At 44.0% G+C, this 27,878-nt stretch overlaps 1 protein-coding gene across 6 annotated transcripts in view; it reads left to right on the top strand.

Annotated features, from left to right (window-relative positions):
- The first annotated feature begins 6,881 nt into the window (after positions 1-6,881).
- Positions 6,882-27,878, top strand: part of CEP152 (centrosomal protein 152) — a 34,451-nt gene continuing 13,454 nt past the window's right edge. For 2 of the 6 annotated variants that reach the window (XM_077317353.1, XM_077317349.1), the window contains exons 1-17: positions 10,612-11,269; positions 11,498-11,598; positions 12,962-13,028; positions 14,283-14,606; positions 15,260-15,425; positions 15,745-15,885; positions 17,350-17,489; positions 18,123-18,323; positions 18,932-19,079; positions 21,190-21,281; positions 22,028-22,188; positions 22,512-22,707; positions 23,531-23,659; positions 24,566-24,696; positions 25,486-25,614; positions 25,751-25,886; positions 27,043-27,234. In XM_077317353.1, the coding sequence (XP_077173468.1) occupies positions 11,168-11,269; positions 11,498-11,598; positions 12,962-13,028; positions 14,283-14,606; positions 15,260-15,425; positions 15,745-15,885; positions 17,350-17,489; positions 18,123-18,323; positions 18,932-19,079; positions 21,190-21,281; positions 22,028-22,188; positions 22,512-22,707; positions 23,531-23,659; positions 24,566-24,696; positions 25,486-25,614; positions 25,751-25,886; positions 27,043-27,234 (2,556 nt within the window). In that variant the 5' untranslated portion in view covers positions 10,612-11,167. Of the gene's footprint in view, positions 7,121-9,676; positions 9,791-10,611; positions 11,270-11,497; positions 11,599-12,961; positions 13,029-14,282; positions 14,607-15,259; positions 15,426-15,744; positions 15,886-17,349; positions 17,490-18,122; positions 18,324-18,931; positions 19,080-21,189; positions 21,282-22,027; positions 22,189-22,511; positions 22,708-23,530; positions 23,660-24,565; positions 24,697-25,485; positions 25,615-25,750; positions 25,887-27,042; positions 27,235-27,878 lie in introns of those variants that run through there. The other 4 variants (XM_077317352.1, XM_077317351.1, XM_077317350.1 and 1 more) reach the window with 4 other exon arrangements.

Genomic DNA, 27,878 nt, shown 5'->3' with positions numbered 1-27,878 from the left:
CCTTTACTCTACAATAGGGACCCAAAGTGTCTTACAATATTTCCTCTCCCTCTTCCCTGTTATCCTCACAACCATTACTTTGTGGGGCAAGTTAGGCTGGGAATGAGTGACCAGCCCAGGTTTACCCATCAAATCGGAATACCAGCTCTGAGTTGGGAAATACATGGAGACTTTGGGGGACCTCAGTGGAGTATAACACTATGGAGTCCCCATAGTGATCTCTGTTGCCTGGAAATGAGCTCTAATTCCAGGAGATCCCCTTGGAGGCTGGCATCCCTACCAGCAAACGTCAAAGGCAGAATTGGAATTCAAACCTGGGCCTCCTAGATCCTAGCCCAATACTCTTTCTGCTACAACCTTGCCTCAGGAAGCAAACTGTAAACATTCACACAAACTAGGTCAGGAATGGGAAAGTCCTCCAGAAGAGGAGGTCCACCTCAAAGAAGAGCTAATAGCCCAAAGCCAAGTAGGCCCAATCTTCCAAATAAGCCCTCATCAACCTCAGACCATGGAGAACCTGAGGCAGGAGAAGAGGCTCTTGTGGAGATGAGGCGATGTCCAGTGGGCTACGTTACGACACAGCTGTGAGATGCTTGGGAGAAATTTTGCAAGACTGGCTGCTCTCAAGGTAATACCAGTTATGGGAGCAGTCTTCAACAAGGCCAGCAAGAGATGACCCCTTTCCCCTCCATACCACAGAGCATTCTTCTATGGTAGCTTAAGCCAAGTGTAACTCGTTTCTTATAATAAATACCTCGTAGTACAAATGAATATTAGAACCGCTCTGAGGCAATCGTCCAAAACAAACCTACTAATCTTTAAGCTCGGCTATACATGACTGAGGTAAATCTACTTCATTGTCGAGTCAATACCATATTGTTATTTATTTGTTATTCCTTGGAGGGAGGGTGGGGTAAGATAGCTCGATTACATGGTCAGAGAAAACCACTTCAAGTGCCAACAGATTTTTGAAAGTTAAGGGTAGACCATCAATTACTTAAGAAGTTTTCAAAATGCTTAGGGTTGTGGGGGCTAATGCTGTTTGGATTCGCGCTCGCAAATTAATCATAGATCTGGGAGGGGACCGTGTTCGTTCTTAGAAATGTAGTTTTGGCAAGGTAACCCTCAAGACCCTGCGCTGGATTCTGTACCAAAGAGGAAAAACTGGAGCTCCTTCGGAACAGGAAAACAGAAATGACTAGTATGCTGAAAAGGAATGATTTATTAGGGGGCTAGAAACCAAATCTGATTTTTAGAATGTATATTTTGGCGAAGGTTGGTGTTTGACTGCAGCATCTGCAAACATTTGAGGGACAAGTGGCAGAAGGAAGGCAAGGGACCAGGAAAAAAAGGAGGAGGATTGTGGGTAAATAAGCCACTATGGGGGAAGAAAATAATTCTGGCTTCAAAACCCCTAGTGCTGCTGAATAATGGTTATGAAACGTAGTGGAAACTACATGTAAATAGAGTAGGTGTGCTTGCCACACTTTAAGAGATCTGCGGAGTTATATCAGCTAATAAATCCTCCCTTCGTTTCTTTGTTCCAAAGGTATGTATTATAAACAGACCAACAGCCATAACAAGGGAACAAACCAAAAGTTTAAGAAGCCTCCCTCAGTCAGAGAATCAAACACATCCCTCTAATCTAGCAGCATTTCCCAAATAACTGAGCACTCTCTTGTTTAGTTTTTACACCCAGAGAATCAAGGGAAAGTAAGAATTGCTCATCTTACACAAGACCACCTAAAAACTATATTTCTGTTTGAGTCACATTTCCAAAAGTTATCCCCCCTCCAGACCAATAAAATCAGAGTCCAGTTGCACCTTTAAGACCCACAAAGACTTAATCAAGGCGTGAGCTTTCGAGTGCAAGCACCCTCCAAAGCAGTGACTCATGTAGAGGTGCAACAGGGTAGCCTTTTCTGAACACGAATTGGACTGAGCGTTGCATCAAAGATGATTCTGAGAACTATTCCTACGTCAGGGGAAACAACGACTGACTGTAAAGGTCCGACCCTCAGCGATTCTACAGGAAAGTTTTCACCATACGTTGCTGTCTCTGACTTCTTCTTTTAGTTGGTTCATGGACATCCCTGTATCGGCTTTCATCGTGACGAGCCAGCGGATCCTTTGGCGACCATGTTTCCCTTTGCCGCTGACCATGCCGAGCATTAATGATTTTTCTAACGTGTTTGATCGCATGCTGTGTCCAAAGTAAGTGAGCTTCAGCCGTAATATCTTCCCTTCTAATGACATAGTTGGTTTGCTCCTCTCTAAAACTGTCTTGTTGGCTGCCCATGGCATTTGAAGCATTCGTTCTTGCTATATTCTTGCTATTTTATTGCATCTTTGGATTTCACATGCTAGGCCCCAATTCCAAAGAAATCAGAGTATTTATGTCCAGGTGAAAGGTGGCATTTCTCAACGGACCAAGGCTTTTCCGAGGATAACGCCCTCACCTGCACTACCAATAAGATAATCTAGTTTTTTTCACATTTCCTTGATGATGACGTCAACGGCGCTGAATGATGCTAACCAGCCCTGGAGTTTAAGTAAATACGACCACCTCTTCTGCTTTCACAGTAGTGCTTATAGGAACCAGGTGTCTGGCTCTCAGCATGACAAACTGCAGAAAGTTATAACGGCTGGGGCTGCCACCCTCTTTTCTGGCAAGGCGTTTGTGCCTTTCAAAGCCGTATGAAAATAAATTCATTAGACTGACCCTATTTCCTTGATACCAAAAGGGACATTGGGATGGACAGGGGTTAAGTATTCTGTATTGGTGAAAGTAAGATGATAAAAAAGTTTTATAAACTTTATAAAAGTTTTATTATAAACACCTTGAGCTTCCCATTATACTTTAGTGACAGAACCCATACAAAAATTTAGGCGGACGAACTCAAGGAGGATTGTTCTTCACCACGATTGTACCATGAATATTTCTCCATTGAAGTGATCTTACGCAGCAAATTTTGGTCTTCCAACACCTTATCATAAAACTTCTCAAAATCCGTGACACAAATTAACGCTATAGCAAGTAAACCTTTTGTTTAAAAGGGGAGAAAATTGACATTTTTGTTAAATGAGAGGATGGCTGGGAAATGTGAAAATAAGGGAACTGTCCCCTTCAAAAGGGTACATACGGTCAGCCTGTCTAGCATGCACAACCTGCAATACAGGAATAACACCACAGGCTTACCTTGCAGGGTCATTTCAAGACTGCCATATGTGAAACATTCACCAAACAATTAGCACTTGAGGAATGCTACTTTGTTATTAGGAATGCTCAGGTATACACCTTCATTTCTCACAGCCTGGTCTTGTTTGCACAGCTTATTCAAAAAGAGTTGCTCTTAATCAAAACTTGGTGCTGGAAGCAGGAAATACCAGAAGGCAATAAAATATAACAATGTTAGCATTTTGATGCCACGATACCTCGTGAGCCAATAGAATTCAATACATACTCCCTCACACATGGTCTCAAAGAGAAGTCCATTTCATTTCCCCAATGGTTCTGGATATGCTTTAGAAATATATTAATCTTTATGTACTGTTACAACAGATAAGGCAACACTCATAGGCCATAAACCTTAGCACTTTTGCCAGGAAATAAATCATACTCAACTTGAGTTCTTGCCAATTAAACATATTTAGAATCATCCTGAAAGCCACTAGAGCAAAGACACGTACCCTGAATGTGTTTAAAGCCATTTCTGATGAGCATACCAGTATGAGAGATAGGATGACTACAATCCAGAGACCCACATGACTGAATTCTACTCATCCATGGAGTCTTTTCAGCTCTGTGCCACGCACTGCAGGTGTTCCCAAGTTCAAAAGCAGCTTGTTGCAGTGCCTGGTTACCCATGGCTAAAAGAAAAACAAAAATCTGAAGTTAATCAGAGACACACAACCCCATGAGCATATCCTAAATCAATTGTGGAGTCCCTGGTTTTGCATGCAGTTTAGACAATTGTTCCTACTTTTTTTTTTAAGAGATTCCAAATATGTTTTTGGGGATATGAAAATAAGTTACTTATTAAAGGTGTGACATCAAACTAGTCTAGTCTTGTAATTTAACACTGCGACATTTTTAGTACAAGGAGCAAATCAGTGGAGATGCAGAAATATTTTGCATTCAGAAAGTCACCTGTGGGCTACAACTCCAGGTAGGGGAATGGATTTCAGGGAGCAGTCCAAAGAAGGAATTACCCACACTTGGCTAGACAGTCAAGGAACTGATGCCGTCTATAAGGCATGTTCAAATAACAGCCACACTGCCAGCCAGATTTGTGTTGATATTTGAGTAAATTCAGGCAGAAGGATCTCATAAGAAGCAGCAGAAACCACTATAAAATTCAATTTGATCTGAGCACTCTGTGTGTTCTTATAAAGTCCGAACTGGGGAAAAAAAAAGATCCAGTGAAAATGCTGGATTAGATTTTTGTTTCCTCAGGGGAAGGAAAAAATGCTCCTTGTAAAATTCCTTTTCTCCAAGGAGACAGACTTTTATTACTGGTGTTCAGATGCCATCTTGTGGCTGTAAAATCACCTTTAAAAATCTGACAGGACTAGAAAGAGCGGGGGATTAGCATATACCAAATTCTGCTCATCAGTCACCTGTAGTAGTTTCACCTCCTGATTGGCATTTTTATTTGCCATCTTTCTTGCCCCCTTGTTTTTCCCTTGGAGTTGAGGGCTTTCCTCAGACAGCTCCCACTTAATAGTCTATAAGTCTCAGTTCGACCTCATCACATTGTTTCTCTTTTTCCTCTACCTCAGGCTTTCTCAATCTTTTTGACCATTGAGAAACCCCTGAAACATCCTTCAGGCTTTGAGAAACCCCAGAAGTGGCACGATCATGTAGAAATGGTTGGGAAACAGCTGTGTTCACGACTACCTGCCTACCCCTCCAGGATCATCATTGGCCACTTGGGGTGGGGGCGGGGAGGGTCAACATGACTATATATGCTCATATCACCCGATAAATGTTTAATAAATTAAAAAATGTATAAATTAATCTTATCTCCAAGGGGAAAGCTGCTGTGGGAGAGGCAGTTCTGGTCAGACAACAGATGTTTGGACCAGGGGTAGTCAACCTGTGGTCCTCCAGATGTCCATGGACTACAATTCCCATGAGCCCTTACAACAGGGGTAGTCAACCTGTGGTCTTCCAGATGTCCATGGACTACAATTCCCACGAGACCCTGCCAGCGTTTGCTGGCAGGGGCTCGTGGGAGTTGTGGTCCATGAACATCTGGAGGACCATAGGTTGACTACCCCTGGTTTAGACAATGAAGTCTAGGTTCAGCAACTGAATCCAGATTGTGAGGAACATGTCCTCTCACAGGCTGCTCTTGAGGGAAGAACATAGAGCAGCCTTTCTTAATTTATTTCCATTCAGAAACCCGAAACGTTTTTCAGGCTTCGAGAAACCCCAGAAGTGGCGCAATCGTGGTTGGGAAGCATAATTGTATACACGTCCACCCCATCTCCTCCAGGCCCATCACTGGCCATTTGGGGAGGGGTTCCTGGGAAAGAGGGCTCCCATGCCCAGCTTTGGGGCTTCTCCTTATAAATAGACTATCCCAGACCAGTGAGAATAGCAAGGTTCTTTTAGGTTCTCTTTTAGGAGAAAAGGAGGAGAGGTTTATTTTTTTTTTTTTTTTTTCTATAGAAAGTTTTTATTTTATTTTCCAGAATTGAAGAGTTGAAGACAGTGAGATACATGCAATCTACATTGTTAATACAAAAAAGGAGAGCTATACTCTTCATTTGATACACTTGGTTCCCCATTTTTAATCCCTTTTGTAAATAGTTCAGGTAAGGGCCCCATTGTTCTTGAAAGGCCTCTTAGTGTCAGTTTGGCTATCTTGGTAAGATCAGCTAGTTTATTCACCCAGTCTTCTGTCGAGGGTAGTTCTTACGTTTTCCATTTCTTGGCCAATTCTAGTTTTTCTGCCGTCGTCGCATAGAAGAAGAAGTTCTGTATGTGGGTTAGGAAGCACTGTGGAAAAACATTTTGGTTCCCTGTTTCAATCTTAAAAACCCTCTTCTCTCCATTTAAGATTATAAACTGGCTACAATATTATGGACTTTTACCCAAAGCTTATAGACTTTTTATAGACTTTTTCACGTTTGCACCACATTTAAAAAGAGAAGTCTACCTTGTTACCATCGTTTCAACATTTGTTTGCATAGTTTCTGATAGTTTTAACAATCATAAACAGTTTATACTTAACGTAGTCCTAGAGCCCTCCACATTTTCACTAGAAAAAGGGAAAAAGGAAAAAAAAAAAAGAATAGAGAGGTTTATTTTTAAGCCATATAGACTTCCAGAAACCTAATATGTTTATATATTGTCGGGAGGGGCGAGATATAAATCCAATTATAAAATAAATAAAATATTGACTCCCAGGTTGAGCCATACAGATCAGCTAGAAGGGTGCAGTGTCAGGGAACCCACCCTCTAAATCTCCCATCCCCTCCAGGAGAACTGATCTTTGTAATGTGGAGATAATAAAATGTAGTTTATTTCATTTTTTAAATTTTATTATTTATATAGTTATTAACCGCCACTCCTGAGCCAAGCCGGCTCGTGGTGGTTGATAATAACCCCCCCCCCAAAAAAAAGATTTTGGGGGATCTCCAGGCCGTACCTGGAGGTTGGCACCTCCAGATCTAGTTCACTTCAATTACCTCCCACACCTGCAAGTTACTCTTTAAGAGCCCAGTTTGTTCAACGTTACCCAATTAGAGCGCGCCTTGGCAGCAGGAAGCAAGCCATTGGCCCGCCTCTTCCCCGCGGGATTGGTTAGCCGCTCCCAGCCAATCCCCGAGCTGCGCCTCTTCCCGCCACCTTCCGCGCCAGCTTCGAAACCAAAATGACGGACGGAGGGAAGAGGAAGAAGAACCGCGCGCGCAGCGCAACCGAACGTGGAGAAGCGGATGCCCAACCCACCGCTTCATCCATTCCTCCCATTCGCTTACGCGTGCGTCCGTCAGGGAGATCTCCCTCCTCATTGGCGCGTTAGCTCCCCGCCCCCCCAGGTGACCAGTGGCCGAAGAAAGCAGGGTCGGTGGTCACAGGGAAGGGAGAGAAGGGGATGCGAAGGGAAAGGTGAGGCGCTTGGAAATGGGGGGCTTCCTTGTGAGGCGGAGTCTTCCTTCCTCGTAGGCGGGGGTCCGGGCCTTCGTGCGTGGGGGGCGCCCTGGGCGCGAGCGGCTGTTGGGGGTTGCCATGGAGACGGGGCGTGTGGCGACTCTCGGCCTCCTCCGTTTCCGTCGCTCGAACTTTCATGGACTACAATTCCCATGAGCCCCTGCCAGCGAGCGCTGGCAGGGGCTCATGGGTATTGTAGTCCATGGGCCTCTGGAGGGCCGCAGTTTGACTACCCCTGGCTGAACGTGTGCAGGTATAAATAAATAGAATGAATGCACGGAGAAGCGAGTTGCAAAACTAAAAAGATGAAAGCATCCCACAAAGCAAAGTTAACAATAGCAAAGCTTTTTGATGGGGAAATTGCAACCCCTTCCTAGTTGTTAGGCTCTCAAAATGCGTTTAAGTTTTTTTTCCCCCTTTCCATTTCCCCCCTTTTGTTTAGTTCCCCTCTTCCAGTTTTCTGTTTCTGTTATTTCCACCTTTCTGTGTTTAGTTCCTTTCTTCCAGTTTTCTGCTTTTGTTTGTTTCCTCTCTCCCACTTTTCTGCTTTTGTTTATTTCCTCTCTTTCACTGTTCTGTTTTTTGTTATTTCCTCTTTTGTCAGTTTCTGCTTTTGTTTATTTTCTCAGTGAGACTCCAAGCAGCTCTGATTGTTAACCCCTCACAGAGAGGGGTGGCCTATAAATCGAATAAATTATTCATGCTTCTGCTTTAGCACATGGTGGTTTGCTGTTTGGTACTTTTTGGCTCCCTTCTGCTTTATAAAAAGAACCTACTCCTTTAAAAAAAGTGTACTTTGTGTTTTGTGCATTATTCTTCGTAAATCCACTTCGAGTTTTCTTTTAGAAGAAAAGAGGGAAAGGTTTGTTTTAAATCGTATATACAATCCGAAACCTGATATACGCATATGACAAATGTGTACTTTGTATATTCTTCAGGGAGATATGCTTAGCCACAGTTGTCATGTGTGACAGGCTGCATGAATCCCAGGGGGCTGTAATTGTAGCCAAGATGGCAACCTCAAAGTCCACCTCCTTAGGTATGCCTGTGGTTGTGGATTGATCCCTCCTTTCCCTCACCATGCAGTCTGTGAATGGTTCATCAGTGACAAAAGCTAGTTATCTGTATCAATTATGCTGGTGGACAGTCATTTTGAAAGTATCCCTGGATTTGATGGCCATTTGATTGTAGTACTGAAGACTAAACTTTAGTGTTAGTTGAACTAAAGCTGTGTTCAGAAACCTGGACCTAATCCACAGACTGAATCAAATATCTTCAAAGGCCTGAGACAACTTCTGTTTCTCTAAAACATTTTCTCCTGTTCAAGGCATAAGATGGCCGTCCCAAGGACTTTTGATATTGCCCGTTTAATTTCTTCAATATAAACACAGATACAAATGCTTCCTATAAAGGACTTAATGGTTAAAGATATATGCGCAATGTGGAAGTGTTCAAGTTTTGGTATTCAAAGCAGATATAAAATGAGAATACATAGAAATCTATTTCTCCAAGTACTGTTTGGAAGGCAGGAAGGAGAGCAGGCAAAATAATCAAACCGGCAGGGGCTAAGATGAATGTTAAAACAACAGAAAATAAATTCTGTGGTCATCAAAGAAGTTTGGGCTGCAACCTTAGAAGCAAAAAATCCCAATCTCTGGTCTCTTCTTCATTGGAGCCATGCCCATGTTTATATAATGTGACAGAAAACAGAACCTATCCCGGGCTATATTAAACAATTCCACAATAAATACAAATAAACGTTTCTTATCTCTTCTTGTAAATTTATGTGTATAAGCACAACCAGAACGGCCTCTAGATTAAACCGTTTTCAATTTTGTTTTCCTCAGTGGTTGTCCTTCTTTAAATTATATTATATATATGTGGCCTTTGGCTCTTAGGTTTGGGGAGGTCTGTTCAAAAGACTCATCCCCTCATGTTTATATAATGACAGTACCAAAGTCTTCGCCCACAGTCAGATGCATTCATATGGGGACATGTACTGAACCGTGGGAGCGCAAAGCTTTAGCGTTAAGCTTCTTGCTGAAGTGTTGGACTTCATTTGATGAGATGTGCATGAAACTAGAATATGCCAGGTTAAGAATGGGGAGGCCCAAGTTCACACCCACATTTAGCCATGTTGTTCCCTCTGTTCCCCTTGGAGATTTTTAAACAGAGGCTGGACAGCCATCTGACGGGGAGGCTGATTTTGTGAAGGCTCAAGGGGGTGGCAGGTGACAGTGGATGAGCGAGAGGGTTGTGAGTGTCCTGCTTGGTGCAGGGGGTTGGGCTAGATGACCCATGAAATCCCTTCCAGCTCTATGATTCTGTGATATTTTGCTATTGTTAACAGGGTTAAAATAAAGGTGGAAAGAACTCTGTGCAGCACCTTAAGTTCTCTGGAGAAAGGACTATAGATGTAACAGATTATGTTGTGGGGTTTTTTTTGCTAATATAACTCTAGTGGATTGACTACAGCTAGAACAATTTTTGTGTGTGTTTTGTGGTTTTCCCCAGGTGGAACAAGAAGCATTGGGTTGAAAAATGTCGCTTGACTTTGACAGTGCAGCTTTGCAGATGCAGCAAGATGAAGAGGAATATGACCAGGAGGATTACATGAGGGAGCAAGAGGTAAACACGGAGATTTGGCCACGCTTCAAGGTTATAATGTTTGTTTCTCTTACACTGGTGCAGTGTAATTCCTTCAACACTTTGGAAGTCACTTACAACCCAGTAAATCAGTAGTCCATACCAGTATGCTCTCATGGAATTCCTGTGGACCCAATAAATATAACAGGCTTTGAAATTGCCATGCTTGCTTAGCTTCTGAGATCTGAACATTCCTGAGACCACCGTTGAGAGAGGAGTCCTTCAGCAAGCGGTGGATCAAGTAGATTCTGTAGATCTCTCACCTGTCACATGGCTTGGTTACATAACCAGTCTGGATGACTTTCCCCCACTTAAGGTGAACAAAATATTGGTCTCACCTGAAGGTTTCTCCTCTTCAGTGGGATGAACTCATCCATTTTTCCTACCCCCAAAAGGGAAATTAGGAAGGAGCAGGGCTAATCGATGATTGGAAAGGCAGCCTTGTTTTGCACCAGAAGAGTCATACAAAAATTGGCAAGGGATGCAAGGGAAGAAATAGCCTAATTATTCTGCATCACTTTCCCTCATTGAAGAGAAGAAACCTTCAAGTAAGTCCAGTGTTCTGTTCCCAGATACTGTCTGACTCAAGTCAGTTACATTTTGCTGGGTAAATCATTTGGGCCCAGTTCAGGGAAATGATCATGTCTGGGGAACTTTTCCATTTTGATATAAACAAGTCAGGCCTAAAGCTGTTGTCATGGTGGGGGAGAGGCATCTAGTGATATCATAATCCATTTGAATATACTCCTGAGTCTCATGATGTCACCCAAACATGTCCTTGCTAGTATGGCGTTCTTGTTTTTATTTAAAAGCATCTCTCGGCATACTTCAAATGTCTCTAGATGCCGGGGCTGCTTTGTTAGCAGAGTTCTGAATAATACTTCTTCGTATTTGGAGCGGTTAGGAATGTAACCTCTTGCCTCCGTGAGGAGAGGGCCTCTAGCATTCTCTGAAGCCCTTCAATATGCGTCTTAATCATTGATAGAGAGGAGACAATATTAGAAAGTATGCTGTGCAGCTGGAATGTTTAGGGGTGGAAGAGTATATTGGGCCTGATTTTCAGAATACAGGCCAGAAGTGTTTTTTAATTAAAAAATTAAGCCTTTCAGGAAGCACAGGAGTTGTGGACTTGATGCAATATTACTTGTTTTTCTCCCCCCGCCCTCTCCCCCACATATTATAGTAACCCCTAAGATGTGATATTTTCCCCTTGCCCATCATCCTATTTGGATGCTGTAGGTGAACAAAGATGCACAGGCTTAGTTAGCATTTAGTATTTAGCATGGAGAAGAACAAAGCTCGGGTGCAGTGACTTATGTGCTGGGTAAAGCCGCATGTTAACCTTGCGAGAACAGGACGATGTACTGCACAGATGTGTCCGTTGAGATCCATTCTGTGTACCAAAACCTCACTGGAGGTTTGGAAAATGAGGTACAGTCTATACTGGATTCGTTGCTCCAGGTAGGTAAAGAAGGATTTTTTTTTCTTTTTGTAAAATATTTCAGAAATGAGGACGGGAGGGAAATGACTTCCTTGTAATTGTAAGGGCATGGATTTTATAGAACAGAAGTAATTTGGTCCCCTTTCCCCCATCAATTCCTGCATGTTAAGGTACTGAGGATGCGTCTAGTGCTGTGTTTAATTTGGACACACAGCCTGTGCCATCAGCTACATTACTTCTCCTTTCAGTTGCAGAAACTCCTGACGGACCTTCCCCATGACATGCTGGAAGACAGCGGAGATCAGCTCTCCAATTTCTCCGACTGTAGTGCACCTAAGGAGCATGACCAGTAAGGGATATTTCTCATCTTGGGAGGATGGGGGAAGGGGTGGTGGTTTTTAAATTACGTTTTAAACAGTGGTTTTATTGTTATGTTTTATGGTCGTAGACCACCCTGAGTTCACTTGCAGGGAGGGGCGGTATAGAAATGGAATAAATAAACTTTATTCTTCCTGTCCAGTGAAAAAAAAAGAGATCTAGAACTATAAAAGATCTATCTATAACTATAATGCAATAGTCACCACTAGACTATACTTCTGTAACTCGCTGTACACAGTCCTGCCCTTAACCTTGATCCGGAAATTGCAACTGGTCCAAAATGCTGTGGCCAGGATCCTCACAAACACACTGTGAAGATCCTACTTCAGCAATTCTGCTGGCTCCCAGTTGAATTCCGATTCAGGCTTAAGATTTTGGTAATCAAGGCTATACGCAGTCTGGGCCCAGTGTACCTGAGAGACCACCTCCCTGCCTATACCCCCCAAAGAGCCCTATGCTCTGCCACCGCCAACTGGCTAGTGATCCCTGGCCCCAGAGATGCATACCGGACCCCAACCATGGTCAGAGCCGTCTTGGTCCTGGCCCCCACTAGGTGGAACAAAGGGATCAGGGCCCTTCCTGAACTCTCTCAGTTCTGAAGGGCATGTAAAAAGGAGTTCCTCCACCAGGCATTTGGTTGAGGCCAGCCAACTCAACAACATCTGTTGGTCCCCCAGACACCCCCTCCATGATCTTAGCCATGCTGACCTCTCACGGGTTCATGTTGAAAGTTGAGAGTTGTTGTCACACTGTGAATCTGTTATAGTGTTTTGTTATAACTTATATTAAATTTTGGAACCATTGTTACGTTCCTGTCACTAGATTTCTATGTGTATTCATGACGTTTTATGTAAACTGCCCTGAGCCTTATGGGAGGGCGATATAGAAATTCAATAAAACAAATAAATATTCAAAAGAACTGTATGGGCAACTTTAATTTCTGGTAAAAAGTCGTCAGCTGAAAATATAGATGTTGCTATCCTGTGGTTTGATAGGGAACGTAAACTGATTCAAAAACAGCTTTTACAAAAGGTCAAGAACTTTACAAAGAAAAATGATTCTGTGTCTCTGAGTGTGTGATTGACTTTTAAAAAGTATTATGAATCTTTGGTACAACATTGCAAGCGTTTGGTGGTGATAAGGATGCCTCTGCTTTTGGTCTGCCATTAATTCTGGGATGAGCATCCATTGTAACTGCTGGAATGGCTAAAGAGTTTTAGTTTGCTTTTCTCCTCTCTGGAACCGAAGTTAATGTTCTAGCTGTTGCTATCATGCTACAGGAAGGCATTCCAATATCAACGAGAGCTTTAAAGATCACCTTTTTTTCTCTCTAGAGCACATGAACCCTGGGATCAGGAGGCAAGATGGAACGATCATCCGATTACAGCCAACCCGCAAAATGTGAGTTAGTGAGAATATAATGTCTGTTGGAATGGGATGCATATTTGGAAGACAGGGCGGGATATAAATCCGATAATAAAGAAATAAATATAAATTAAGTATGACGGTTTTCTCCATACTGACTGGCAAGCTGCATGCAAATCCTTATTCGCTTATAAGAGAAAGTATCTCATTTTTCAGTTGCAAAAAAGCCAATACTGTCCCCAAAAGACCGCAGGGAAATCCCATTCCCTCTGTTTTCCAGAGGCCTCTGCTTGAAATGGCTCAGCAACTTTATTTTCTTGCTCGGCCTTTCATGTTCTTGATTTGCACTACCTTTTCTACATTCCCTTCTCTTTGGGCCATTGTTGGCTTCTCAGATACTTTTTCTTATGGCTCCCAATCCTTTAGATCAGGGGTAGTCAAACTGCGGCCCTCCAGATGTCCATGGAGCTCATGGGAATTGTAGTCCATGGACATTTGGAGGGCCGCAGTTTGACTACTCCTGCTTTAGATCTTGGGGAGGGGCTGTGGCTCAATAGCAGAAGGTCTCACATTCAGTCCCTGTGACTTAGTAGAAGGTGGCTTGGTATCGTTCAAATCCCTTTGTTTCCCTGTTTCTTTTTTTTTCTCATTGCCTTGGCCAGTTGGATATCATATTACTTAAACTACTAAAATCATGAACCTCTGAAGCTTGGCTTTCTAAATCAGGGTTTTCTGAAACCCTGGGGTTTCTTGATGGCCCTGGAAGGGTTTCCCGAATGGGTTGGAGTTAATTAATTTTGTAAATATTTTTTTTCAAAATGTAAACATATATTGAGTGATATGACCATATCAACCCCCCACCCCAATGATGGACCTGGAGGGGGTGGGAAATGTCCTGGGTATGCGTGTCCACAGCTCTGCTTCCCAACCATATTCTGCACCATCAGGCCACTTCTGGGGGTTCTTGAATCCTGAAGAATATTTCCGGGGTTCTCAATGGTAAAAAAGTTGGGAAAGACTGCCTTTGCAGAAGAAATCAATGCTGCTCACATAATTATTTTGTAGGAGCCTAGCTCAGGTGATAGAAATAGTCTATGGATTCTTTATGGGTCTTCAAAAGGCCATCCTAGTTCGTTTAACCTAATTTTCTAAGCCAGATGCGCCCCGCCCCCCAATTCCTTCCTTCCTGCTTATGCAGTATGTTTGAAGCTTTTTTAATTAGAATTTTTGTAAGCTGGGAAAGAATACCAAGCTATGCTCGCTCACCTTGATTGTTCCCCGGACTACAAGCAGGGTCTGAATTTATTTGCTGAGCAATTCCTATACGATCATGGTAACATCCAAGGGGAAATGCATGCCGGCGAGTGGCCCGACCGTCACAGCGCGAACGAAGAAAGAAATATGTACGAGATCTCTGGCAGAGCCAGCGACGACGGGTCGGACGATGTCTATATCGGAGGAGACGGCTACCGAGCACCAAGCCACTACCCCCAGGAGAACGCCTACCGTCTTCCGGAAAACTTCAGACCGCCCTACACGAATGGCCATCAGCAGGATTTCGGTAGCCAGCACAAAACAGCAAACTTTGCGGAGGCCAAGAAAGAATACTTGAAGGTGGGCAGGCTGATGATGAATCGATGAAATGTGAAAAGGGCGCTTTTGGATCCTGTTATCAAAATGCAGAATATATGCCTATTGTTCTATATGTGGATGGCGAGGAAGGTTGGGGGGAATACATGGCTGTGAGGCCTGGAAAGGTCTGCAGTCTTACCAATTTCTCAGCCAGAGGTTCCTCGGGCTTCAGAAAGCAGGGGTAGTCAAACTGCGGCCCTCCAGATGTCCATGGACCACAATTCCCAGAAGCCCCTGCCAGCATTCGCTGGGAATTGTGGTCCATGGACATCTGGAGGGCTGCAGTTTGACTACCGCTGTTCAGAAAGGGTGGGAAGGGGGTTGCATCACCTGGTTCTCCTGGATGTGACCCTCTCGCAACCTTGGGCCGCCAATCTTTAATTGCTCCCTGGTCTGTTACATGGGATCCAGGTGGTCCCACCCCCCTCCCATTTCTTCCAATCCCAGCCCAGTCCTCCCTGGGCTACAGCAACCATTGGTCTCCCTCCTTGCCCTTTCCCAAGTCTCCTTTCTCGTTGTTCCCTGACACGCAGGGTGAGTTGTAAGAAGCAGCAACTGTCTCGAGCATCGAGGGGCAGCAGGATAGAAATATTTTAGGAAATAATTCTTACATGCAAGCCTTGTTCCGTTTGCAGTTCAGCCCTTCAGAGACCACTAGCGGCCAATCTGTGGAGCCTTACAAAGTAATCTATAAACCCTACCAGAATAACATCCAGAAGGCAGCGGCTGTTTCTCCAGACGCTGCTAGAAGAATTGAGGCATTTGAAGACCTGCAACAGGAATTTCTGGGGACTGGTGAAAGTAAGTATTGGTGCTTAATCAACCGTAAAAAATAGCTGCAGGTAGAATTTGCTCCCCCCCCCCATTTAAATTTGATATAAACTGACCTGCGTCAGAATAGGACTGGATCCTGTGTAAGTACCTGAATGCTGTTGCTACTCTTGTAACTATTGGTATGTGATCCACATTCATACTGAATTAATAGAAAGTGGCAAACAGGGACATGAGTATTTACTTAAATCTAGAGGCTGATTTACCCAGAGAGCTTGTTTTGCTAGCTTGGGAAGTGGTGCAGCTTTTAAGATCGGACTGAACCAGAAAACGTACCTTGAATCAACAGATGCTTCCGACAACGTGCAGCTTCTCCAGCTTCAGGTTCTTAACAAGGCAAAGGGGAGGCAGCTGGAAGAACTTAACAAACAACTGGAAGAGAGAGCACAGCAGATTAGGTATCTGTCTCATCAGCTTTCCATTGTCAAAGGTAAATCTCTGATGTAGGGGGCAGGTGGGGCTCTCAAAAGTGCTTTTGCTCATATCCTAGGCCCCTTGGAAATAAAAGATGAACTTTGTTCCTCGTAATGTGGATAACCCGAACAGGTTATGGGGTATGTTTGTGTCAGTACCAGTTTTTAATCTGTATGGCAACCTGAGTGGCTGGGAGATTTTATCAGGCTGGCAGTGGTTTTAGTGTCTCATCTTTTGCATGTATCATCTTATTAAACAAACCTATATAGAATCATAGAGTTGGAAGGGACCTCCAGGGTCATCTAGTCCAACCCCCTGCAGAACCTATCACAATTGCTGTATGTTACAAGGAAGCTGGCTGGATTCATTTAGCAATATCCACTCCAAAGCAAAATAGACTTTGTGTATTCTATTATTTTTCCTGCTCTGCAAAGGTGTACGACTTGAGGACTAAGCCTTGAAAGACCTCATTTATACACTAACTAGCACATATGCACAGTAAACAGAAATTCAACTGATTCCTTACCTACTCGTGCTTTGGAGTCTAGAGAACACGATTTGTGAAATAGAGAATGGAGCAGAATTAAATCAGGGGTTGAGCCATTCACTTTAGTATTGGATGTCCCATGATTGTAGCTTTCAAATTATGACTGGTTCAGCAAATGGACTGCATGACCTCAGTGTTGTAGCATTGTGTTGCATTGCTGAAACGAAAGTGTGTCTTCCTGCATTTGGAAGGGACTTCTGTTCATATTTTACTAGATAAGGGGTGGGCAAACTGTGGCCCTCCAGATGTCCATGGACATCTGGAGGGCCAGTTTGCCCACCCCTGTAACTAGACTATGGCATAGGGCAAAAGTGCAAATGAATCCAGAGAGCCTCTTGCACAAGCACAAGTAAAATCTATTTTAGCAGTATTCTGCACAAATATGTATAGAAGAGCACAAGTAGCTGGTGCTTTCCTTCCGTTTATTGCCCTTGGGTAACCACCCCATAATAAATATATAGTCTTGTCTGAGAGGTGGGTTATAAAACAGAAATAACAAAACTCACAAACAGGGGTAATTGTTAAACATATGTCTCACGTGCTAGATGTTTAGTGCTATCTTTGTAGAAGACTGTCACGTAGAACAAAAATCTTTTGGCTTATTAAACAGTGTGCTTATCTGGATCCTGAATTAGAATCCTGAGTTTTGTCATTTAGATTTGGAGATAACGTGCCTGCTGCTGTTAGCCACTGCATTTGTGAGCATTCTGTTGAAGGCTTGCTGGTTTGCATCTATTCAGTGGTATTTAAATATGCAATGAAAAACTGGAAGTATGCAAACAGAATTTGAGACTGTAAGGGTCTACCTTGAGTGCCTTTTCTTTTTATGAACAAAAAAGCCTTCCTAGTGATATTCTAGTTCTCCCCTTCCCACACACACTTAATTGTATATGTAACTCTTTATAGCTTAAACATCTTTTTCTGTTTTTAAAGACGAAAAGGACGGCATGTGCCTTAGTCTCCAGGAAAGTCAAAAACTCTTTCAAAGTGGCAAAGAAAGGGAAGTTCAGCTGGAAGGCCAAATAAAAGCTCTCGAGGCACAAGTCCAAACTCTAGCGGCCAACGAGGAGAAGGTATGACAACTATGTTTTAAACTTGTCTTAGAATAGAAAGTCTTTCAGTACTCAGTTCCTGAGGCCTTGCAGCCTGGCTTAAGCTCGCTGGAGAACATTAGTCCTAAGCGGAGTAGTGCATTTGCAAATCCATTTGAATCAATGGGGCCTAGAAGGATGTGACTCTTCTCAGGATCCTGCTTGGGCTTGGAGGATGGCACAGTTGACATTACTAGCTGGCCCTCGCCCTGCGTAGTCTGCACTAGTCTGAAATTAGCTCCTAGTTAGAGTAATGGCATGGGGCTGGTTTTTGATGTGGAAACACATCTACTGATATGCCCCATTTAAATGAAATGACTACAGATGTGACGTATGTTCATCCCACCCCAGTGAGCATGCCAGTAGGTGGTCAATAGCTGGCTAGGCCTGGCACTAAACCCATCTTCCATGCCGGGCCCCACACGCCGTCCAGAATCAGTTCGTTGCAGATTATGCGTTTCCACGTGATCTGCAACCATATGATTCTCGGAAATGTTTTTTCTTTCCTCCGGCTTCCTATTGGAGCATCTCCATCTTACTGTTGCTGCCTTTGTCTCTTGAGGGAATGGGCTATAACTGGGCATCCTTTTCTTTAAAAACAAAAACGTTTGATAGCTCGTCAAACAAGCCAAGGTAGCAGAGACGGCCATGGAAAGCACACAGCAGCAGCTCATGGAACTCCGGCGATCCGAGGCTCTCCAGCGCACCAGAGAGCAGCATGAGGCCATCGTTGCTGCCCTCAAGCAGAAGTACGAGGAGCAAGTCGTTTCTTTGCAGGAGAAGTTTGACGCCAGGTGCTCGGAGCTTCAGGAGCAGGTCAGCCTGGGGCAGACAATCCGAAAATAGCTGTGGCTTCTCTATCTAAGTATGGTCTGCACGTCTATTGTTCCTGTTGTTTATTTTTCTTTTTAAAAGAACAGTGTTGCTTTATGGTCATACATCAGCTTTGTGGTTTATGTCCCGCAATAAATTTCCCCCCAAGATTACCTTGCAATTGTATGGCAGATGCTAAAAAAAAACCCCACGTACCGTCAGTTGCATATGTAAGAAAAGGGGATTATTTGCTGTTTCTTATAGCTACTAACGAGCCTCTTGTGGTGCAGAGTGGTAAGGCAGCAGACATGCAGTCTGAAAGCTCTGACCATGAGGCTGGGAGTTCGATCCCAGCAGCCGGCTCAAGGTGGACTCAGCCTTCCATCCTTCCGAGGTCGGTCAAATGAGTACCCAGCTTGCTGGGGGGTAAACGGTCATGACTGGGGAAGGCACTGGCAAACCACCCGTGCTGAGTCTGCCATGAAAATGCTAGGGGGCGTCACCCCAAGGGTCAGACATGACCCGGTGCTTGCACAGGGGATACCTTTACCTTTATAGCTACTTAGCCAATCTGTACAAAAACAGTGATGTAAATCTATCTCTTTTATCAGACAGAACTCTGCTGTCGTCTAAGGGCGCACATGAAGGAACTTGAAAGAACCTTAGAGGAAAGCAAATTAGAAAAAAATGCAGTAATCAACCAGCTCTCCAGAAGCCTAGAAGAAAGCCAAAACCAGTGTGCAAACCTACTGCAAACAGGTTTGTCTTTTTTTTTTTTGGGCTAGGGGGCAGAGAGGGAGAGGTCTTGTTTGTTATAGAAAGTCTTTTGCAGCGCAGTCTTAAGCAGAAGTAAATTATCAGGGAACTTAGAATGCTGCAACTCGATTTGGAGCACATTTTAAAGAAAATTTTCTCAAGCAGTACACTTCTTATTATTCTCTAAATCCGAATAAGTAGCGTTTTGCACCAGGCATCAACATGGGGTCTCTACGAAGCACACATGTAGAACTTAATTGTGTTTAGCAACTCCCTCTTATAAAAGTACGGTGCTGAGTTCGCCAAGGATGCTCAAGCGATGCTCACCTGTTGGTAAAACAGATCTGCCATGGCTGGCAGTCGCGGAGCTGATCCTGAGGGCACAGCTGGAAGGGTGGGCTGACAACTGGGCCCAGCAACCTTAGGACTGTATGCAAATCACACATGCTTATGTGAGCATATTAGGAATGCTCTGGAAAAACACAGGGATTCTGTTGTAAGTGTGCTTTGGCACCAACATCAGTGTTAAATGGCACCAAGAGCCAGCTTGCTATTTAGGAGCGTAGACTTCTAATTTGGCAAGCCAGATTCGATTCCCTGCTACTCCACATGCAGCCAGCTGGGTGACCTTGGGCTAGTCACAGCCCTGATAAAGCTGTTCTGACCGAGTAGTAATATCTCTCCGCCTCACCTCCCTCACAGGTTGTCTGTTGTGGGGAGAGGAAAGGGAAGGCGATTGGAAGCCACTTTGAGACTCCTTCGGGTTAGAGAAAAGCAGCATAGAAGAACCAACTCTTCTTAGAATCATAGAGTTGGAAGGGGCCATACAGGCCATCTAGTCATAGAATCATAGAATCATAGAGTTGGAAGGGGCCATACAGGCCCCTTTTTCAATGCAGGATCAGCCTTAAGCGATGAAACGGTTCCTCTCCAGGGATGTCCAAACTGTGACTCTCTAGATCCTCACGACCTACAATTTGCATGAGCCGTTGCAAGCATGCCCAAGTGGCAAGGGCTCATGGGAACTGTAGTCTGACCGTCTGGAGAGCCACCCTTGTCTGTTTTCTTCCATTTGCTAGGTCTGGCAACCTAAAAAAAGCAGATGGGACAGAGGTTTGACTCCTGTAGGTTGGAGAGAAGCCTCTTGAAGAGGAATGGTTGGGGGTGTTATATAAGAGGGAAGTGTTTTATCTAATATTGCATATAAATATGTAAGTGTTAGCGTGAGCGTGAAAGGTGATCCTTAAGTGACACACAGCCGGCTAGCTCTGGACTGAAAACCTATTCCTGCTGATTATATAAACACTGTGAAGTACTTGTAAATGGCATCAAAGAGGTCACTGCATGCATTTAAATATCTTACTTTGTGAGGGGGAAAGGTCCTTCGACAAATCAGCCTCATTCATCCTGCCACTTTGGCACGGGTTCTCAATTTCCTTTCCTTTTTGGCGAGCGAAAGGAAAACAAACGTTGGGTACATCTTAACTTGGAACTGCTTTGCTTTTACTCCCCCCCCCTTCCCTTGGAAACGAAAGGCAATAAAGCTACCACAGTCTCAAGTGTCGAATAACCTTCCGTTTAATATGCCGCCCAAATCTCTGCAATCCTCTTCCATTTAGGTGGTTCTTCTTCGCTCCCAGGCATCTCCGTAAAAGAGATATTTTTGTGTTAATACTTTGTGGTCTCTGGGCATCCCCGTTGATGGGGCTTTAATTTGGAAACTTCTGGTGCTACAGGATAGGCGCGGAAATCACCTCCCCCAAGGAACACGGTAGGGAACGATGCATCCTCCAGGGGGAGAAGTTTCCTCTTTCCCTCTTGGTTCCTTTTCATCTACTACCGTGGAAACATCAGAAGTTGCCACTTCTCCCCCGGAGCATGCACAGTTTGCTGCCATGTTTTTTGGGGGAGGGTTTTTTTCGCGCCTGTTCTGTAGCTTTAGAAATTTCCAGATTCGAACTCTGCACAGGTGCAAAGCCCATCACAGTGAATGCTCAAGAGACCCTTCAGAGATCAGCAGTAAGGAGCCTGGTTTTCTGACGCCCTGTAAAGATGCTGCTGTATTAGTGGGCCACACTACCTGTATCTTCATGATGAATTTCTTTCGTTCCAGGTTTGGTGCAGGAGACACATCAGTTACGCCTGCAGCTTCAGCAGGCCCAGTCGGCACAGCTGATAAGTAATGAAATGAATAGGTCTCTGCAGGTAAGCTTATTTTTCCTAATAAATATTTGAACCTTCTGACTCCTGCCAGTGGAGAGATGAAGCTTCATGGGTACTGGAAGTGACAGTGAGGATATGAGACTCTGAATTCACAGGGTTAGATCCCTTATTCTGTTTTGTTTACATGCTGTGTTAGGTTGAGAGGCAGGATGCCAGTATTTTAAAATTAACTCTCCTTCTGATGCTTGTGGGTCACTGGCATTGTAGATTGAACCAGGAGACAATGAACATAGAAGGGTGTGACTCAGAACGGCACTAAGGTATCTGGATAACCAGAAGTGGTCTTCTGTATAGGTCCACTTTCTGCCTCTGAGGTCTGCCCGACTTTTTCTGCAGGACATTCATTCCTTTACAGAGTTATATCTGGCTGCCACTGGATCAAGACCTGGGTGGTAGTGTCCAATTTCTGGAGTGGCCCTGTCTGAAATCTGACTTAGGTTCTGGAAACTGTGAAAAGCCAATTTTTATTACAGCAGACCTTGGAACCTGTCCCTGTTCTCTGCTAACATGGATGTGCACATCTACAATTGAGATATTAACGTCTCAGGGCTTGAATTTTGAGCATTTGAGTCTGTGCCTGGATGGCTTTGGGGTCTTGTTGTGCGTGTGTGTGTTTTTATGGTTTTGTGGGAACTGCAGTATATGTAGCAGAAGCGGCATATTATTTAAAAAAATTTTCCAGCCTGCACTTGGTATTATGCGTTTGGTGCTTAATAATCTCTCTCCAGGAGGAACTCAAGGAGCTAAAAGAAGAGCTAGTTTTGTATGAATCTGCCGCGAAACGTGGTATATATCTCAGTGACCCAGGAGGGAAATTAAATGTAGACATGACTGACTCTTACGTGGATTTGGGTATCAAGAAGATCAGTAAGAAAACTGGATTTCACAGGTAAACTATTTTTGTTTAACTCAGAAAATCGAAAATACGTGTTCTCCAAATTTATGGGAAAGAACATTCCAAAAGTGTCACACAGACTGTTCTAGCTGGAGTGATTTTGTAGGTGATGGGAAGGCAAGCCCATTCTGTTGCCAAGCACACAGACAACCTTGAGCCGGCTGCTGGGATCGAACTCCCAGCCTCATGGGCAGAGCTTTCAGACAGCATGTCTGCTGCCTTACCACTCTGCGCCACAAGAGGCTCTCCTCCTGTATTTATAGGGTATTAATACAACTGGGTTTGTATTGTCTTTCTGTTCTGGTAATGCTTAATAGCGATGCACAGAATAAAGAAATGGATAAAGACGTCTGTAAAGATGAGATCATCTCGGAGCTGAAGGCAGAAATGGAGCGTTTACTGAACAGCAACAAAGCAAAGAGGGACCGGGTTTCTCAGCTACAGAATAATCTCAAAGAGTGCCAGAGGATGATAGAAGAACTGAAGCAGCTGGTAAAAACAAATGGGCAGGAGGTGTGTGTTTTTGTTAACATTTGTGTATTTTGGACAAATGGATAGGATTTTAGCTTCAATACAATACAGGGGAGAAAATCCTCCCACCCCCAAAATCTTGCGATTCAACCAAATTGTTGTGCTCAGTAATTAGGGCTAGAGTTTCTACTTCTTTTGGAATAAGGGAGCCAAAACGTTTTTCTTTGGCGCTTTTAAAAACAGTGTTTAATTGGAAGGAATCTCAAGATCTGTTACATGGACAGTTAATCCTCCAGTCGGTATTTCAGCAATAAATCCTCTGCTTGACTCGAGAAACTTTCTAGGTGATCCAAGGGTGTAAGGAGAGTCATAATGAGCCGTTTTCTCTTCTTCATGCAGAACACAGTGTAATACAATAGAGGAAATTGTCTTCACTGCGTCATCAGAACAGACAAAGGAAATTATATGGTGGAACTATGTTTTTGGAGCTCATGGCTTACTTGGCCCAAAAGATTATCTGTTTATTGTCTGGAAGGCATTGTACTGTGTTGCATATGCTTAGAGGTTGCTTTGACCTAATACGTGGTCAAGTGGGTTCGAAACAGCTAGGCAGTAATTCTGCTTCTACCAGCTCCTTTGCGTAAAGAGCTTGTTGCAAGCTGAGAATAGCCACAGTGGGCGCCATTTTCATCTCTATCTTCCTAGTCGCCTTCTGGACAGGGACTGTGTCGTCTTGATGACTAGAATCATAGAGTTGGAAGAGAACCCCTGCAGAATGCAAGCAATTCACAATACAAAAAGATCTGTTTTGTAGTACTAGTAGAATTGTCTGGGGTTAATCTTTTTGGGGTGTGTTTTTCAAAAGGCTAAAGGAAGAACTACAGCGAGCCCATTGGACGTCTTACAGTCCAATACATCTGCGGATGGAAATATTCTTAAAGAAGATCTTCTGAGGCTCCAGAAGGAAAACCAAGTTTTACAGCAAGCCATCGAGGTAAGCATGACGTGCATTTTCATTGTCCGAGTCGGGAGACGACTCAAGGGTTGCTGCTAGATGTGGCGCTCATGAATTAAGTGACTTTTTCCCTGGGAAATGTAGGAAAACATAACCTGTGCTGTCACTGGCATTGTCTGTTTTTACTATCCAATAATGCAGGGGTAGTCAACCTGTGGTCCTCCAGATGTCCATGGACTACAATTCCTGCATGGACTACATGGACTGCAAATGCTGGCAGGGGCTCATGGGAATTGTAGTCCACGGAGGAAGGAAGGAACTCAAAAGTTGAGCTGAACAATAAGAATAATGTAAAACTTGTTAATTATTTTTTATAGTGCACAGTTAAAAACAGAATAAAAACATCTTAAAAACTATACCAAACTAACAACACATAGGACCAAACGCGTTTCGACCCTTCCGGGTCTTCCTCAGTCGTCAAAATTATAACAATACACTAAATAGCACTCTCTATAATGTGTAGCTGAATGGTTGAGTGGGGACTGTAACTTGTGGCTCCAAGCAATATGCATAAATTATATCCTTTATGGAGACCAATTCCTATGTTATGTCCCTAAAGTCACCACTCTTTGCTATCATTAAGTTCTGTACTCAGAGTGTATTCTCATGTGCGTCAGAAAAAGCTAGTGTAGTCCATGAACATCTGGATTGTAGTCATGAACATCTGGAGGACCACAGGTTGACTACCCCTGCAATAATGAACTCCCACTCAAACCGGTGAGGATGACATTCTACATGTTGTAGGAGAGAGGGAAAGAATTTGGCTGAAGGATGCCAGCTTTGGATGCAGTGAGGATGGGGCATGAGATGGTAATCGTGAACACACTGAGATTTTATAATTGGATTTCACTTTTGAAAAGATTTGTTCAATTTCTGTTTGAGCAGAGCCAACGTGCACGTGTTCGGGAACTTGAAGAAAACGAGGAAAAGCTGAAAAAAGTAAATCAGGACCTTTGTAGTCAAATGAGACAAATTGTTCAGGACTTCGATCGTGATAAACAAGAAGCCATTGACAGGTGAGCCACAGTGTAGTGGGAGAGCAAAATGAATGTACCCTTTATTTTTGTAGGGCATCTGTCTGTTTTTCTTTTCACCACCCCCTTGGAAAAACAAAAACAGAGGCAAATAAGTGGTTGCACTGTATTTGAGGGCAGCAATTGCTCTCTGCCAGTGAGCGCCAGTCAGCTCAAATTGCATGCAGACAACTCCCTACCTGATTGCCCCATGCTCCAGAAATATTCCCCCAATAGCAAACTTCTGAAACCGGCAGGAAATTGGAGAGCTGATACCCTTATTAGCTCTTTCTGGCTGAGGGCTCCCTCCTGATTGGGGCTAAAGTACCAGGGAATGCCATTCCTGTCTGAGAGACATCTCCCGTTGGGGGAATATTTCCAGGGCATGGGGCAATCAGGTAGGGAGTGAGATGTCTGCATGCAATATCATCTGATTGGCCCTAATTGGCAGAGTGCTCTCCGTATTAGTGGTACACCCCAGGGATGGGCCGATCAGATAGGGAGTGATTTCTCTATGCAATTTGAACTGATTGGCCCTCATTGGTAGAGTACTCTCTTCCTATTGCGGAACACCCCCCCCCCCATCAGGATGGCCAATCAAGTAGGGAGTGAGCTGTCAACTTGATTTTTATTACGTTTAGTGACAGTGACGGTAACCTTTGCCAACTGACGGGCCAGTAGAATGCATGGAGCAATACACCCATCTAGTAATTAGGTATCTCCTCTATTGAGAAGGAACCTTGCCATTGATGCAGAAGTAGGTCTCATTTTAAAATTGTCTCCTGGCCGTAGGTATGAGAGAACCTATCGGCAACATTACGAAGACATGAAGAAAAAGTACCTCGAGGAGCTCACGGAAGAGCACGCTGCCGAAAAAGAACGACTCGTCCATGCTTATGACGAGAGCATCGCACGGTTAAAGTGAGATTGTTTTTTTGCCCTGCTAAACAAGCTTATATCTGATGCTGTCTGTTCTCAAACAGCATTCGAAAAGGGAGCTCATTTAATAGCCTTTTAAAAGGCATCTACCTGCGTGTCCTTTTTGCTGTCACTGCAGAGCTGAAGCTGACGAAGTGAACAAAGAGATGCTGACAGTCAAGGAATGTTACATCACAGTCTGCAGAGAGAAGGATGCACAGGAGGCTGCTCTGAAGGGGATGTTTGAACGAGAGCAACAACTGAAGGAAGAGAGCGTAAGTCACAGAACCATAGAGTTGGAAGGGGCCACACAGGCCATCTAGTCCGACCCCCTGCTCAACACAGGATCAGCCCAAAGTCATAGAATCATAGAATCATAGAGTTGGAAGGGGCCAGACAGGCCATCTAGTCATAGAATCCTAGAATCATAGAGTTGGAAGGGGCCAGACAGGCCATCTAGTCCAACCCCCTGCTCAACACAGGATCAGCCCAAAGCATGTTGCCCAACGTCCAGCCAGGAAAAGTGCAGCCCAAAGTCCAGCCAGGAAAAATAGTTCCTGCAGAAGTAATTGCCACACAAACAAACCTGTGTTGATGGTAGATTCAAGTGGGTCGCCGTGTTGGTCTGAAGCAGCACAATAAAATCAGAGTCCACTGGCACCTTTTAAGACCAACAAAGATTTATTCAGGGCGTGAGCTTACAAGGGCAAGCACTCTTCGAAAGCTCACACCCTGAATAAATCTTTGTCGGTCTTAAAAGTGCCACTGGACTCTGATTTTACTGTACTGATGGAGATAGTTGGGTGTTTAAATAGAATGCTTAGAAACTTCTCATTTAACACAAGCCACTTCTTGAATATGTGGTCATTTGGATATATGTGGTCTTATTCCTGAGCCTGCCATGCTGGCTCATGGTAATTGTAGTCCATGGACATCTGGAAAGCCACCATTTAGACACCCTTGGCTTATTCCCTGAAAGTCTTGAATGGTCTCAAGGTCCTCCTGGACTCAAATCTCCCTGCTTTACTGCAGCTACCCTCTGAAATAAATATGAATGCATATATATTCATATTTTATATATATATAATAAATATAGCAATAAATGAAACATTACCACCCTGCTTTTAAGCCAGGGGAAGCGAAACAGACCGGCTCTATTTCACTTTCCCCCCCATTTCTAAGCAAGGGGAAGCAAAACAGATCTGACTGGTTCATTTGGGGGCTTCTAGGTCATTTGGGTTCAGGGGGAAAACTCCGATCAACCCCTGAAGCAAATTGGAATTGGGGTTTATGCCAATCTCTAGTGAGAAGGCCTTAATTTGCAGTATCATGTTCTGCACTAAAGGATTGAGCAGCAGTCTGGAAGATGAACCCCGAGGCGTCTGGCTGTCCAAATGTGTTCCTCCACTGTCTTGTTAAAATTTTGTCTAGCTCAAGAAACAGCTCCTGGAGGAGAAAGAAAAATCTTTAAATGGCCTGAGGGCTGAGCTAGAAGAAACATGCCAGAATGCTGTCCTGACAGCCAAGGCCCAGTGGCAAGAAGAAAAAGAAGCCGACGTGAAACGGCGTGTTGAGAATGAAATGGAAAGAGCCAAAGCATGCTGGGAAACAGAACGCAAAGAGGTGCTCGGGGGGGGGGTGGCGGAACGGCTCTTTATGGGGCTTTCTGAGCTCTTTGGGTCTTGCAGAAAGTTGCCTCTTTTCAAAAAATGTCTGCCTTCTTAACCATATCCATAAAATTGATATTCTGCCTTTGCACTTGACAGCAGTAGCATCTCCTAAGATTTCAATTTTTCACCATTTTGTATCCTTCAAGTGGACCTCTTTCTTGCTCCATTTTCTCGTCGCCTCAGCTGTAGGGCTGGGAGTGGGTTGGGTTTTGGCGTCTGCCATGTTGTGAGGTTTTAGAGCAGGGGTAGTCAAACTGCGGCCCTCCAGATGTCCATGGACTACAATTCCCAGTACAACTCCTGGGAATTGTAGTCCATGGACATATGGAGGGCCGCAGTTTGACTACCCTTGTTTTAGAGTCTTTAATTGGGGAGTTTTAATGGTTTTTTTAAGACTTGTTACCCGCCACGAGCCTCAGGGGAGTGGCGGGCTATAAATTGCATTAATAATAATAATAATAAATTGCCATGTTGGATCAGACCAGTGGCCCATCTAGTCCAATGGCCAAAACCCTGGTGCCATCGGAACTTCAGAAGCTCCTCCCACTGTTGGCTGCTAAGAACCCAAAATATAGGACATCACTGCCCCAGGCCACA

The sequence above is a fragment of the Paroedura picta genome, chromosome 18 (genome assembly GCF_049243985.1).
Source record: "Paroedura picta isolate Pp20150507F chromosome 18, Ppicta_v3.0, whole genome shotgun sequence".
NCBI classification, from domain to species: Eukaryota; Metazoa; Chordata; class Lepidosauria; order Squamata; family Gekkonidae; genus Paroedura; species Paroedura picta.
Note: the sequence above shows the minus strand (reverse complement) of the source record. Positions and strands in the feature narration are given on the sequence as shown.